This window comes from Mirounga angustirostris, unplaced genomic scaffold (genome assembly GCF_029215605.1).
Source record: "Mirounga angustirostris isolate CCGP_5_RB_7025 unplaced genomic scaffold, mMirAng1.0.hap1 SCAF_13, whole genome shotgun sequence".
Lineage (NCBI taxonomy): Eukaryota > Metazoa > Chordata > Mammalia > Carnivora > Phocidae > Mirounga > Mirounga angustirostris.
Window position 1 is genome coordinate 72,202,410 of NW_026991721.1, and position 15,602 is coordinate 72,218,011.

The window sequence follows — 15,602 nt, forward strand, 5'->3', positions numbered from 1 at the left end:
CTAGAGACACTTAGAGATAATTTCTATTGGCTGCTTTTTTTCTCTGAGAATAGGTCACACTTTCTTGTTTCTCTGTATGTCTCATTTTGTTGTTGTCCTTGTTGAAAACTGGAAATTTTTTAGCATATATTGAAGCAACTCTGGATTCAAATCTTTCCCTCATCCAAGGTTATTTTTGCTGTTGGTTTGCTTTTTTGTTTAGTAACTTGCCTGGGCTAAATCCATGAAATCTGTCTTCCCTAGAGTATGAGGCCACCAAGGTTTCTGCTCTTTTTTTTTTTTATGTTTATTTTTAAGGCTGGCTTCTAAGGGGTCACCTCTAAATCTGCTTCGCTTTGAAGTCAGCAGATGCTTGGACAGAGGTTGTGCTTAAGCATCAGTAAGTCCTCAATTCTCTGCAGTTGGAATTGTGGGTGGATAGAGAGCCCATTCAAAGTTTAGGTGGTTTTTGTCTGCCTTGGACTTTCATTTTTGCTGGGCCCTTTGCTTCTCCTCTTTGCAAGCACACAGCATTTGAGTCAGCCAGGAGTAGGCAAATAACTGATGTTCAGCAATTTTTCAAGCATAAACTTTGCTGGATGCCTTTATTTGATTTCCAGAGCAATGAAATTGTTGGTTTTCTCAATTTCATTCATTTTTACATTACTTTCGGGGGAGAGGATTTGCTGACCTCCTCACTCTCTTTTGATGAATTTTTCTCTTCGCTACCTTTGCAAGCTTGCTAGTCTGAAAGTCCCTGCTCAGTTCAACTTAGTGTTTACTGTGCACTAGACCCAATGCTGGATACTGGGGCTGCAAAAATGAGTAAATGCATAGTTGTTGCTTCCAAGGTGTTCATCTGGGGAGTGGTAGAGAATGAACACAGAAGAAGTCGGTAGGTGGGATTAACATTGATTAAGCAGTTCCTAATGTGCCAATGCCTGTGTGAGAGCTCTTACATACCATATCTCACTTAATAATGGAATTAGCTAGCGCTTTCTTGATCTCCATATGAAATATAGTTAAGTATTAGGACTTTTTAAAAATAAATTTTACTGTTTTTTTTTTTAATTCAGAGAAGCATAAAGAAGGGGTAAATGTCTCACATTCTGATTCCCTACTTATCCACTAAAATGAGCTCAAAACCAAAGATTAAACAAAAACTAGTATATGAACTTGGTTAGAAAATTTTAGGGGCGCCTGGGTGGCTCAGTCAGTTAAGTATCTGCCTTTGGTTCCAGTCATGATCCCAGGGTCCTGGGACTGAGGCCTGTATCAGGCTCCCTGCTCAGCGGGGAGCTTTCTTCTCCCTCTCCCTCTCTCTGCCGCTCCCCTGTTTGTGTTATCTCTCTCTGTCTGTCAAATAAATAAAATCTTTTTTAAAAAAAAAAGAAAATTTGGGGCACCCGGTGGCTCAGTCAGTTAATCAGCTGCCTTTAGCTCAGGTCATGATCCCAGAGTCCTGGGATCGAGTCCCGCATCAGGCTCCCTGCTCATCGGGGAGCCTGCTTCTCCCTCTGCCTGCTGCTCCCCCTGCTTGTACTCTCTCTCTCTCTGTCAAATAAATAAATAAAATCTTTTTTTTAAAAAAAGAAAATTTTAAGAGTACAGAGAGGTATAATAAGAGAAGTAAAAATTCTTCTTACCTCTTACCTGAAAAGCAATCACCTTTAAAAATGATGTACTATATGGTGACAAACATAACATAATAAAATAAAGATATCTTATAAATTTCTCTTAGAAAATTTTCCATACATATATTTGTGTGTGTGTGGTTATGCGTATGTATTTATTTGTTCATTTGTACAAAAGAGATTATACTGTAATGCTGTTACATATTATCTGTTTTCCATTTTTGCTTCATCTTGGAGATTTTCTCATATTAGGTCTCATAAAAGACCTCCTTTTAACAGTTGTGCAATATCCCTTTGTATGAATGTACCAGTCTAGTACATTGATGATTATTGATGATTGATGATGATTATTTAGGTTGTTTTCGTTTGGGGGTTGATACTGGCAATTCTACAACAAACATTCCAGTTCACGTATTTTGAAAAACATTTTCAAGGATGTTTCTAGGGGAAATTTTTAAAAGTAAAATTGCTGGTTACGTTCATATTCTTTCTTTTCTTTTCTTTTCTTTTCTTTCTTTTCTTTCTTTCTTTCTTTCTTTCTTTCTTTCTTTCTTTCTTTCTTTCTTTCTTTCTTTCTTTCTTTCTCTCTCTCTCTCTCTCTTTCAATAGGAATTGGCAAATTGTCCTCCAAAAAATTGCACATTTACTCTTCCACCATTTGTTTATGAGCTGGCCTATTTCTCCTATAACTTCACCAATCCTCAATATTCTCAAACCTGATGGGGTGAAAACTGGTATATTTTAATTTCTAAAAGCCCACACATTTTATTTATTTATTTATTTATTTTTAAAAGATGTTATTTATTTATTTGACAGAGACACAGACAGAGAGCACAAGCCAGGGAGCAGTAGGCAGAGGGAGAGGGAGAAGCAGGCTCCCCGCTGAGCAGGGAACCCAACGCGGGGCTCAATCCCAGAACCCCGGGATCATGACCTGAGCCGAAGGCAGACGCTTAACCATCTGAGCCATCCAGGCGCCCCAAAGCCCACACATTTTAGAATACATAAAACCAATTGATTGTTTTAAAAATATTCTTATATTGTTAATGTTACCATTGCTCAAAACCTTTGACAAATCAAAATTCCTTTCTGGGAATAATTTTCAGAACAACTTAATAAGCTACCCCACCCTAAATCACCTTTTACTTTATATTCACAGTACATTTTGGATCCTAAATGATCTTCCTCATCTTGAGAGGTGAAACCAAGGTTTTGTTTGGGGACTCAGGCCCTTCCTTTCAATAATAGTGATCAACATTTCCTAATTATAACAAGCAAAAAGAAAACACATAAGTAAAGTGTAAATAAAAGAGTCTCTAGAAAAACTAGTATTTGTATTGATTTGTATCATATAATCAAAGCAAAATGAGTGATCTCAGTTGAAGCCTCTAGACAAGTCCACTACCCACCCACCCTCCCCCAGCTACGGAGCCTCAGTCTCTCTGTATATAAATTCAGAAGCTTTCAAGCCATGCATTTTATTCACAGGGCTTTGGTGTATGGTGTACAGTCATGCCACTCATTCATTATTTTATTCAACAGATACGTACTGAGCACCCACTCTACTAAGCACTGAGGTAGACCTTGCTTATAAAATTATGAGCAAAAAAACCCTGTTTTTTGTAGAAATTATAGTCTAATGTGAGAGACAGACATTAATTGAACAATTATATACACAATTATATATATACATATATAATTAAAACCTTGGGCAAGTACTATGAATGAATAATAACTGATGTTTACTGAAAGCTTACTATAAGCCAGATGCTGTGATAAATGTATTGTAGATCTTATGTCATGTAAGCCTCAACAACTCTATGAGATAGGTATGATAACTATCATCCTCTTCCAGATAAGAATCTAAGTCTCCTAGAAGAGAAGAAAATTGCCCAAGTTGCAGCTAACAAGTGATGGAGATAGTATTTGATTCCAGGCAGTCTAACTTCAATGGCCCTGAACTTCACCATTGGCTCTACTGCCCTTCTCTCTGTGTGAATGCATTTTAGAAAACTGACCTAGTCCAGGGAGTTCAGGATTGCAGGTTTGTTGAATGGATGGTGAACAAGTGAAAGAATGGAGAATGAACTTGGGTGTGTCCACATCCATCTCCTCGGCCTCTCACCCTCCAGCCTTCTTCCTAAGGCCATCCAGCTCATCCCGGTCCTTCCAGACCTCTACCTTCTATCCAGGTAGTTATCAAACTAGTTTTATCAGTGGACTTTCCTTAATTGAAAAATCTTGTGAAATCTTAGTTCACACCCCCTCTGTGGTAGACCCCCCACCTAGCAAAACACCAAATTATGTTTAACACATCACTCTATTTTACTCCCCAGTTGTCCCATGTGCTAATAATTCCAATTCCAGTTGGCTCAACAGAACTGTAGGATCTCTGGAGGAAAGATGAATGTCTTACTCTTCCTTCCTATCTTTCGTGAGATTTCAAACAGGTGTTGAATCTGTAATAAGTGCCTAAGAATTTCATTATTTCTTCTGTTTCTTTCCTTCCTTTTTTTAAGATTTTATTTTATTTATTATTAGAGAGAGAGGGAGAGAGAGAGCACGAGTGGAGGGAAGGGGCAGGGAGGGAAAGAGAGAGGCAGACTCCCCACTGAGCAGGGAGCCTAGCGCAGGACTTGACCCCAAGACCCCAAGATCATGATCTGAGCCAAAGTCAGATGTTTAACCAATTGAGCCACCCAGGCACCCCTCTCCTTTCCTTCTTGAATTGATGTTAAGTGAGGTGGATTCAAATCTTCCTGATTGGAACAAGAGGCCCATCAGAAGGGGTCCTTATGAACATTTATTAAGCATCTGGCTTTGTGCAGGATGCTTTATGTACATTGTGTCAGCTAGTTCTCACATCACTCTGGGATGGGTATCAACATTCTAGCTTCACTGATAGAAAACCAAGGCATTGAGAATTTAAGTAACATGCCTCAATCCCACAGGAAATAAATTTTAATTCACAGGTGTTTGATTCCAAAGCTCTGGCCCTGTCCACTATAGCATGCGATCTTTGTATATTAACTATATTTAATCTTTTCTTGAAGGAGCCCTATACCCAGATGGAACATCTGGAAGGAATAAGAATGATGATATGGTTCCTCCTGGCAATAACTACACCTATATCTGGCCAGTGAGAGAAGAATATGCCCCTGCTCCAGCGGACGCCAACTGTCTGACCTGGGTGTACCATTCGCACATTGACGCGCCTAAGGACATCTGCTCTGGGTTAATTGGCCCCCTGCTGGTATGCAAGGAAGGTAAGGAGCTCTTCCACCCCCCACCAACACACACACACACACACACACACACAAGCCTATTCCCAGATGTATTAAAAAGTATGTATAAATTTTGGGCTTTGTTTTGCCTGCCTCCCTTGCTCCATACAAAGGTGCCTTTTCTTCCAAGCTTTCCATAAGATTAGGGAGATTCCTCTAACATAGAAGGCCAGTCTGACACCACAGCAGGGGTAATAATTCAGACTTCTGTCAAGGAACCATCATTAGCATTCTGAAATTTATATACTTTAAAAAAGAAAACAAACCAGGGACATACCATATTGATAGCCATTCATGCCAGCCCCTACCACACATAGAGAAGTGAAGAATGTAGCCAAATGGCCAAGCCTGCTTTTGCTTTGATATTTCACCTGCATGATCACTTTTTGTCCCCCATTAATTGCGTTAGTGTGTCTGTGCTCTATCAGTAACACTGGCTCCCTTTGGGAGCAGTTGCTGTGAAGGCTTCTGTTTCATGACTTTTCTCTTCTACGACTCTGTCATTTCCATTAAAATCCTTTGCTGCTTTCATGTTGTGGTTATTCTTGTTCTTATAAGTCTTTGACTGACTTCAAACTTACCTGATACCATTGGCAAGAGGCAAAACTCATCTTGATTTAATTCACTTTGAACGATTTTCCTCCACTCTTTTGGATGTCCCCCCTGATAGGTGTCCTGAATAAATATTCCGGGACAAGGACAGATGTGGACCGAGAATTCATTATAATGTTTACTCTGGTGGATGAGAATCAAAGCTGGTACCTTGATGAAAATATCAGACATTTCTGCACTGACCCTGATTCAGTTGACAAAAAAGATGCTGTTTTCCAGAGAAGTAACAAAATGCATGGTGAGTGTCTCCCGTGTTATCAAATATATACCAAATGCTTTTTGTGGATCTGAAACTATGAGGCCAGGGATGAAAAAACACAGAAAGGTCTAACCCGGTTTTCTAGGATTGAGAACTCAGTGATAAGAATGGTTAGGAAGTGATATGAAACACAATCCATGTCAGAACATAAAACAATCTGAGAAGAGATGAGGCAATAGATATCAGCTGAATTGTGTATGACAAGCTATGGTATGGAAAGTGGAAGGATTAATGTTATAATCAGGAAAGAATCAAGAGGTGATCCTAGAGAAGGATGGGTTTATATTGACAGGAGAAAGGAGAATGAACTGCCATCATATAACAATTCTGTGGTTTGCAACATTTCGCATTATTCCAGTAACCATTTCCTGAGTGACAGCTAAAATTTAAAAACTATGCTGTATGCTATGTTTAAATACACACTTGTGAATTTGTTATATTTCCCAGGCATTCCTTTTTTGAAAATAATAATTTTTTTTTTTTTGAGAGAGAGAATCTTAAGCAGACTCCACGCCCAGCGTGGAGCCTGACACAGGGCCCAATGTCACAACCCTGAGACCATGAACTGAGCTAAAATCAAGAGTTGGATGCTTAACCGACTGATCCACCCAGGCACCCCTCCCAGACAATCTTTCAATCAACATTTATTGAGCATTCACTATGTGCCAGACCCGTATTTGAAAATAGTGAACTTCTATAGTTATCTTCTCCATTGAGACAGACCACTTACCCACATCTGTTTTGCAGAGTAGTGGCTTAATACAGAATTTTAAGACTTGGAGATTATTAAGTAGACTCATTCTTCTGTTTTCCTAGAGAGTTCTAGTGAACACAAAGAACATCTTCAATGTAAACAAACACCCCATGTCATTCATTGATAAATTTCCTTCATATTTGCTTGTCTGTCTCCTAGAATCATCCTAACCAAGGCAGCATCAATGTAGTTAAAAAATCATAGGAGAGAGGGAAGGGGCTGAAGATCATCTGACCTCCCCTATTTTACAGAAGAAGAAACTGAAGTCAAGAGACCATCAATGACTTGCCTAAGGTCAAAGTGATAATTAGGGCCAGAGTTGCCTGAGAGAAGCTAAGAGAGGAGCCCCATAGCAAATAAATGTTAGTTTGGTTGTGTTTGATTCCAAAGTGTGTCGAGGTGTGAGTGTCAGTATACTGACGATTTCCACTGCATCACACACCCTCTCTGTTCTTTCTAGTGGTATTTCAGTAACCTTGTGTGAGGGGGGTGTTTGGAAAATATTTTAGGAGGGAAGAAGTAAAGGAGGGAAGGGAGGGAGGCAGGGGAAGCAGGGAAAGAAGTGAAGGACAGGATAAACAAAGACCTAAATTCAAAACATTGCTGTGTCCAGTCAACTTTTATCCCTATGCTTTACAGAATGGTGGCAATGCTCTCAAATCTTGCTGAAAACTACTGTGATGGTTTACGACTCAGCTGCCCACAGAATTTCTTTCACTCTTTCAAATGAAAATGTCCAACAAAAAGGAATCAATTACATAAGCAAATATAGACTGTATTTAAAATAAAAATCAGCCTGGGGGTGCCTGGTTGGCTCAGTCGGTAGAGCATGCGAATCTTGATCTCAGGGTTGTAAGTTCGAGCCCCACACTGGGTATAGAGATGACTTAAAAATAAACTCTTTTGATGGCTGCATAATATTGGTATTCTTAATCTCAGGAAACAAACTGAGGGTTGCTGGAGTCGGGGGTGATGTGAGGGATGGGGTGGCTGGGTGATAGACATTGGGGAGGGTATGTGCTATGGTGAGTGCTGTGAATTGTGCAAGAGTGTTTAATCACAGATCTGTACCTCTGAAACAAATAATGCAATATATGTTAAGAAAAAAAAAGAAGATAACAGGAGGGGAAGAATGAAGGGGGGGAAATCAGAGGGGGAGACGAACCATGAGAGATGATGGACTCTGAAGAACAAATTGAGGGTTTTAGAGGGGAGGCGGGTGAGAGGATGGGTTAGCCTGGTGATGGGTATTAAAGAAGGCACTTTCTGCATGGAGCACTGGGTGTTATGCACAAACAATGAATCATGGAACACTACATCAAAAACTAATGATGTAGTGTATGGTGATTAACATAACAATAAAAAATTTTAAAAAATGAAAAAATAAATAAATAAACTCTTTAAAAAAATAAAAAATAAAAAAATAGGGGCACCTGGGTGGCTCAGTCGGGAAACAACCAACTCTTGGTTTCAGCTCAGGTCATGATCTTATGGTTGTGGGATTGAGCCACTCGTTGGGCTCCACACTCATCTTGGAGTCTGCTGGATATTCTCTCTTTCTCACTCTCTCTAAAATAAGTAAATAAATAAATAAAATCTTTTAAAAATAAATAAAATTTTTAAAAATAAGTAAATAAAAATAAAAATCAGCCTGTATGCAGAAGTACGTGTTTGCAAACAGTCGGTCTTCTTCGAACTAGTAAAGGAGACCTAACCAAGAATAGAAAAACATCAACTTATGGGGCACCTGGGTGGCTCAGTCGGTTAAGCGGCTGCCTTTGGCTCAGGTCATGATCCCGGGGTCCTGGGATTGAGCCCTGCATTGGGTTCCTTGCTCCGTGGAGAGCCTGCTTCTTCCTTTCCCTCTTTCTGTGTGCCGGTCCCCCTGCTTGTACTCTCTCTCTCACTATCTCTCTGTGTCAAATAAATAAATAAAATCTTAAAAAAAAAAAAAAAAGAAAAACATAAACTTAAAAAAAAAAACAACAAAAACTAGTCCATAGAAGATGCTTGATCAATATAATATTTATTGATAAATTTATTTAAATATACTAAAATTGTTTAGAATCAGTTGTGCTGTCAGTTTGGATTTAAGAAGTGATGTTATGACTCTTTAAAACCATGAGTCAAGTTTTCTTCTGCACTTGGTCAAGTTCTGGCTGCCATTCAGATGATTCAAAAGACTAGGTCTCAGACTTCCAGCGTAAGCTCAATCAGTTAGATGCTGCCCCAGCAAGACCTAGTAACAACTGTTTTTTCTCTCTGCTTTTAAAATAACAGAACTTTAAAGTAACACGTCTCATAGGTCCCTTCTAATCAGCTCCTTTCATTTCCTTCTTGCTGCTCACTTCGGTTACTTAAATTAAGTAGCTCCTATGTGCCTGCTTTTCTGCTGGGTCCTGATAGCTGTGGAATGGGTGAGATGGGGTTTCTAATGTCAGGGACCAAGAGTCCTGTAGGGAAGTCAGGTATGAAAATGAAGGATCGCAGGGTGATGGGTATTGAAGACGGTACGTGCTGTAATGAGCACTGGGTGTTACACTTAACTAACGAATCATTGAACACTACATCAAAAACTAATTATGTACTATACAGTGGCTAACTGAACATAATAAAAATAAAGAAAGAAAGAAAGAAAGAAAGAAAGAAAATGAAGGATCACGAGAGGAAGTGGCTGAGCCATCCTGAAGTCTGAGCAGTGCTCTGTTTATTCCTGACCTCATTATTGTGTTCACACAGCAGCTCCAAGTCTGTTTCCTGTGTGCTCATCTCCACTTTTATTGAGTGCTCTTCTCTTGAAAAACCTTTCACTCTGTTCTGGGACTGTAGTTTTTGAAAGGAGTCATGCTTTTCTGCACAAAAACATTACAAGTGATGATCAGCACTCAGTTTTCAACTGTGCTGGAGTATGTGTTACCCCCTCTACAGGGGACTCTCTTGCACCAGTGTGTTTCTGTTTTTCAGCCCTCAATGGATACCTCTTTGGAAACCTCCCTGAGCCTGAGATGTGTGTTGGTGAATCGGTGTCCTGGCACCTCTATGGGATGGGGAATGAGATAGACATCCATTCCATCTATTTTTATGGCAACACCTTCATCAGCAGAGGGCATCGGACTGATGTCATCAACCTGTTCCCAGCCACCTTCCTGACAACAGAAATGGTAGTCGAGAATCCTGGGAAGTGGATGATAACTTGCCAAGTTAGTGATCACCTACAAGGTAAAAAGGACAAGGGCCAGTGTAGCGTGTGGATGTTTCGAGGGGGATGATTATAACACACAGTCAATGATGCTCATTCAGTATCTGCTGTTAGATAGGTTCTTGTATTATATTTAATTAAATATTGAGTATAGAGGAAAATGCACAATGCTCATTTATTTGCCATCCTATCAACAGATATTTATTCATCAACTCCCTATGAAAAAGGTGGGAGGTGAATGAAAGAAATGGTAAGACCTTTAAGGAGCCTGCAGTCTAGTAGCTAGACTTTGTTAGACATTTGCAAATGAATAAAATCTGAGGCAGAAAGATAAATGCTCTTTGTTTGCTATGGTCACCTCTCTGGAACAAGCAGAGGGACTTCCTGAGGTGTTGGCCCCTAATCTGAGTCTTGAAATATGGGTAGGAATTGAACAGATGAAGAAGGGAAGAAAGGCTTTCCAGGCAGAGGAAGCACCATGAACCAGGAAAAAGACATGTTCTATACAAGCAGCTGTAAATAGAATAATAACATTTTAACATTGGAGAGAAATTTATGGATAATCTGGACCAACCCAACATCTAATTCTTCCATTTCTTCTGGATATCTCTTTTAAGTAACTGTAGCAGCCCATTTCATCTCTGGGCTTCTCTGTTAGAATGTTATTCCTTATATTGAGATAAGAGCCAATGATAGCTGCAAAATCCTATGATAGGTACATGATGAACATTTTCTTTTTTTACTTAAATGCCTGTTGAATGACTTAGTCTCATCCTTTGGGACCACACAGAATGGGTCTCTCCTCAGCTGGACTGTAGGCTTATGCCAGAAGAGTGATAAGAGAGAAGTCTATAGAGGCAGAGCCTAGTGGGAGGAGATCTGAAGGGCAAAGCTAAGGAGTCAGGACTGTGTCTGGAAGGCCAAGAGGGTTCTTCCAGATCCTTAGGCACATCAGTGCAGCAATTTAGGAAGATAAGTATGATACCTGTGTGCAGAAAGGATTTGATGGAGAGATTCTGGCCACTGGATGCTAGTTAAGAAACATTGGCAACACTAGAGTTATGACATAGAAAAGGTCTGGCCTCAAGATGTCCATCAACAGATGAATGGATAAAGAAGATGTGGTATATATATGCAATGGAATATTATGCAGCCATCAAAAAAACCCCAAAATCTTGTCATTTGCAATGAAGTGGATGGAACTAGACGGTATTATGCTAAATGAAATCAGTTAATCAGAGAAAGGCAAGTGTCATATGATCTCACTGACATGAGGAATTTGAGACACAAGACAGAGGATCATAGGGGAAGGGAGGGAAAAATGAAACAAGATGAAACCAGAGAGGGAGACAAACCATAAGAGACTCTTAATCTCAGGAAACAAACTGAGGGTTGCTGGAGTGGAGGGAGGTGGGAGGGATGAGGTAGCTGGGTGATGGACATTGGGGAGGGTATGTGCTATGGTGATTGCTGTGAATTGTGTAAGACTGATGAAACACAGATCTGTACCTCTGAAACAAATAATATATTATATGTTTAAAAAAAGAAGAAGAAGAAGAAGAAGATAGTAGGAAGGGAAAAATGAAGGGGGCGGAAATCAGAGGGGGAGATGAACCATGAGAGACTATGGACTCCGAGAAACAAACTGAGAGTTTTAGAGGGGAGGGGGGTGGGGGGATGGGTTAGCCTGGTGATGGGTATTAAGGAGGGCACGTATTGAATGGGGCACTGGGTGTTATATGCAAACAATGAATCATGGAACACTACATCAAAAACTAATGCTGTAATGTATGTTGACTAACATAACATAATAAAATTAAATTAAAAAAAAAGAAAAGGTCTGGCCTAAGATGGTGAGAACAAAATAGAAAAAAAAAAAAACACGTGTCAATGGAATAGACACAGAAGAAATAATGTGTAATTAAATTTGGATACTGACTCACTACCCACAGTCACCAGCAGGTACAGGGATGCAACTCTCCAGGGCAGCTTTGATAACAAATTCTTGTTCCTGTCAACCTTAAGCAGCTAATCTTAACATTAGTCAGCTGGGTTATTTCAATTCAATTCAATTCAATAAATGTTGAGTGGATCAGTAAACATGTACCAGATACTGTTCTGGGAAGACAAAGTGATCAAGACAAGATTCCCATTCTTATTTCCCCCCAGTTTTATTGAGGTATAATTGATACATAGGAATTGCATATATTTAAGATGTGCAACTTGATGTTTTGATATATGCATACTTTGAACTCATCACCACACTCAAACTAATTAACACAGCCATGACCTCGCATGGTTAACTGTGTGTATGCGCATGCCCATGCTAAGAACACTTGAGATCTCAAAGAGTACAAAGTTCAGTTATGCAAGATGAATGAGTTCTGGAGACCTAATGTACAGCATAGTGACTATGGTCAATACTGTAGAATGTACGTGAAATTTCCTAAGAGGGTAGATATTAAGTGTTCTTACTGCAAGATCCCTATTCTTACAGGGTCTCATGCTGTTACATGTAGGAAGAAACTAGTTTTAAAATCAAGGCATTCGCAGCTTATTTGAGACTAGTAAGATTGCTAAGCATGGCCAGTGGCTGTGGACATAAGCTGGTGTTTGTACATTACTGAAATAGAGCATTTCCAAAATTATCCATAGCCTCAGAAAAAAATTATCATAAAAAATTAGAAAATACACTTAATTTTAAAAATCAGTAATTCTGTCTTAGGATAATGGTGTTACGTTTTGAGGAACATTCTCCCTCTATTTTTTTAGACCTTTATACATAAGTGCATGTTATTTATAAAATGAAGTGAATCTATTAATACTGCCCTTTATCTTACTTTTCCCACTTATTAATATATCAGAAATACATTTCCGTGTCAGTGAATATAAAGCTACTTCGTCATTGTTAATCCTCCCAGTGTGCTTGCAAAGGAGATTACGATTTACCCAACAAATACTCTGTTGCTTAACACTTGTATTTTCCCCTCATTTTGGGGGGGCTATCATAAACCATACTAAAAAAACTCAGTTTACAGATATGTTACACTTTTGTCTGATATTTCTTTAGGAAAATTCTTAGATTTAGAATTCTTGGGTCAAACAGTTTGATTTTTCTCTTATAGCTATGGATGGACATGTATTGCCAAATTCTCTTTTACTCCTCACCCTTAGTGTGTGAGAATTCCCCATTCATCTGCCAACACTGAGAACTATTAGTGTTTCTAATCTTTACCAATCTGATAAATGGGTAACAGTGTTGCTTGATTACTATTAATATTGAACTGTTTTTTTCATGTGTTTATAGGTCGATGGTATTTAGATAGATTTTGTGAATAATCTCTTGATGTCCCTTGCCCATTTTCCATTGGGAGATTTACTTTCTTCTTTCTTCTTTGTCAAATGTATTTATGTATTAATCTTTTGTCCTATGTGTTAAAATATCCCCCTACCCACCACTTATCCTTCACTTTTAACTTCGTTAAGGTCCTGGTTTTCTATACAAAAGTTTTAAATGTTTACAAAGTCAAATCTATCAGTCTTTTCCTGTCTGATTTCTTTTGTGAGCATTAATACCCTGGCTTGTGGTTTTCCTCTGTTCTGCAGCCGGCATGCTGGGACAGTACAATGTTGGTAACTGCAAAGGTGATATTCCTCACCCCAAAAAGAAGGGTCAGCAGAGGCACTACTTTATAGCAGCTGAAAAAGTTCTTTGGGATTATGCTCCTCAAGGCTATAACAAATTCAGTGGTCTTCCCCTAAATGCTTCTGGCAGGTAAGTACTCTTTGCTGGTGTTTCTAAGCTTCTCATAAGGGAGGCATCTGCTAGACCTTTTTCTGGGACCTCACTTGTATCCCCAGACCTTATCTTATGAGCGCATACTCCATAGATGGCACCACTTAAAGGGTTAACGACACTAAAAGACACCACTTAAAGGGTTCTGAGTCCTGTAACGTACATATTGCTGAGAATTGGCAGGGTATTTATTGTGTCATGATTGGCTGACTATATCAAAGCACTAAATTCATTCATTCATTCATCAAACATTTCTTGAGCACCTACTGGGTGAAAATTGCAGTGCTAAGTGCCATGAGAAATACTAAGCTCACAGAGAGCAGACTAAGGTCTTTGCACATGTGGAAAAGACAGTTTTGAAGAGAGAATAAGACAGGGCTCTCTTTCAATAGACATGAACTGACCAAGGAAAGTTACCCTTTCTGGTTCAAGGACATCCTGATATGTTATGCCCCCTCTACCCAGAATATCTTTTTCCTACCTATCCAGCAAAATGTTATTTTTCCTTCAAAATCTAATTCTAATGTCACCTCTTAAGTGAAGCCTCCCCTGACTCCTGAGTCATTGTTAATCATTTTCTCTCCCATAGCATGTAGTATTTTTCAAATTAAATCTAACAGTTCACTAAGTGGATGTGGACTCCTGTGACTTGTTATTATAGAATCCTGTGCAATGATATCTGTGAAAGCATTTTGAAATGTGCAGTATGATACCAAGAATGATCATTATTACCCTATGATCCCTTTTATGTTTGAGGGAATGTTTTTAAAATTCTCTTTGTGATGGATAAGATACCCTTCATTTCTTTCATCATAATTTCACTCATTCATTCACTCTTCCATCAAACCAATGCCCTTGAACCTAACCTAAAGAATGTGTATGAACCATATATGAACCTGTTTGAAATCAACACTCTCTATTGACCAGTATTTCTCTATAAACAGAATAATGAGAACTGGCATTGGGAATTTTGTCTTAGAAACCTTCCAGAATTCTGAAGCACCTTTATGAAATATTAAACTATATTTAACTGATATTTAATGTGATATATGGAAACACAACATAAAAACTGACACGAGGGTTGCAGGGAGCTGAAAGGCAGTGTTCCCACCCTCGGGTCAAAAAGAAGCTGTGTGTGCAGGAGAAGAGAAGTAAGTTGGCAAGTTACAAATAAGATTAAGATGAGTTGTCCAGACAAGGGAGTTCTCTGGGCGTTCAGAGAGAGCTAAGACAGCCAGGGAACACTTCTCAGAGGAAATGGGACTTAAGCAGAGTCCTGGAGAATAGTGGAATTTATATAAGTGAATCGTAAGGAGGGAAATTTTAGTTGCAGGGGTTAGTGAGATCAAAGTGATTGGATGGGGGATTTGCACAGGGGAGTGGAGGTTTGCCTAGAGCCATAGGGAGAGGATTGGGTAAACTGGATCTCAACCGCAGATATCCTATAATCCTTTTGAACTTTACCTGATTGGCGGCTGTAAACGGGTGAAGATGTTAGAGCAGGCCGTGGAGATTACCATCTTGGAGATTAACGTTGTAGGAGTGCGTATGCTGAGGGAGAACCCAGAGCGAGCGGAGGCTAGAGGGAGGCTGTGGAGGGTGTAACCAGAGCTCCGTAAAACGCTGCAAACACAAGGTGATGGGGGCAGGTACGGGACTTGTGGCAGCGGGGAGAAAGGCAAGGAAAAGAGGCAAAAAGGGTACAGAGAAGGAAAGATGAACAAGATAAGGAGATGAGGCAGAGAAAGAAGACAAAGGCAGCCTGTGTGACTGCAGGAGTGGTGGTACCGTTGGCAAAAATAAGGTATCTAGAGATAGTGCTAGCCAGAATTCACATCACTGCAGTTCACAACTTTGGAATTTGGTATTTCATGTATATCGTTTATACGATAACTCTCCATTGACTAAACTATTTGATTAACTAGACACTCCATTCCTTAATCATGCCAGATATCAAAGAGCTTACTAGATGCAGAGACTATTCATATTGACATCAGCAAGAGATAGAGGGATACTTACTCTGCAAAGAAACCAGTTAGCTCTTTACTTTGTAGAACACCATTCTGGGACTGCAATGCTGGTAAG

At 39.4% G+C, this 15,602-nt stretch overlaps 1 protein-coding gene across 1 annotated transcript in view; it reads left to right on the forward strand.

The window, feature by feature from the left end:
* HEPHL1 (hephaestin like 1) overlaps positions 1-15,602 on the forward strand; it is a 91,170-nt gene that overhangs the window by 17,503 nt on the left and 58,065 nt on the right. Inside the window, exons 3-6 of the mRNA XM_045892833.3 lie at positions 4,667-4,879; positions 5,568-5,747; positions 9,487-9,741; positions 13,328-13,496. Coding sequence (XP_045748789.1) covers positions 4,667-4,879; positions 5,568-5,747; positions 9,487-9,741; positions 13,328-13,496 — 817 coding nt within the window. The remainder of the gene's footprint in view (positions 1-4,666; positions 4,880-5,567; positions 5,748-9,486; positions 9,742-13,327; positions 13,497-15,602) is intronic.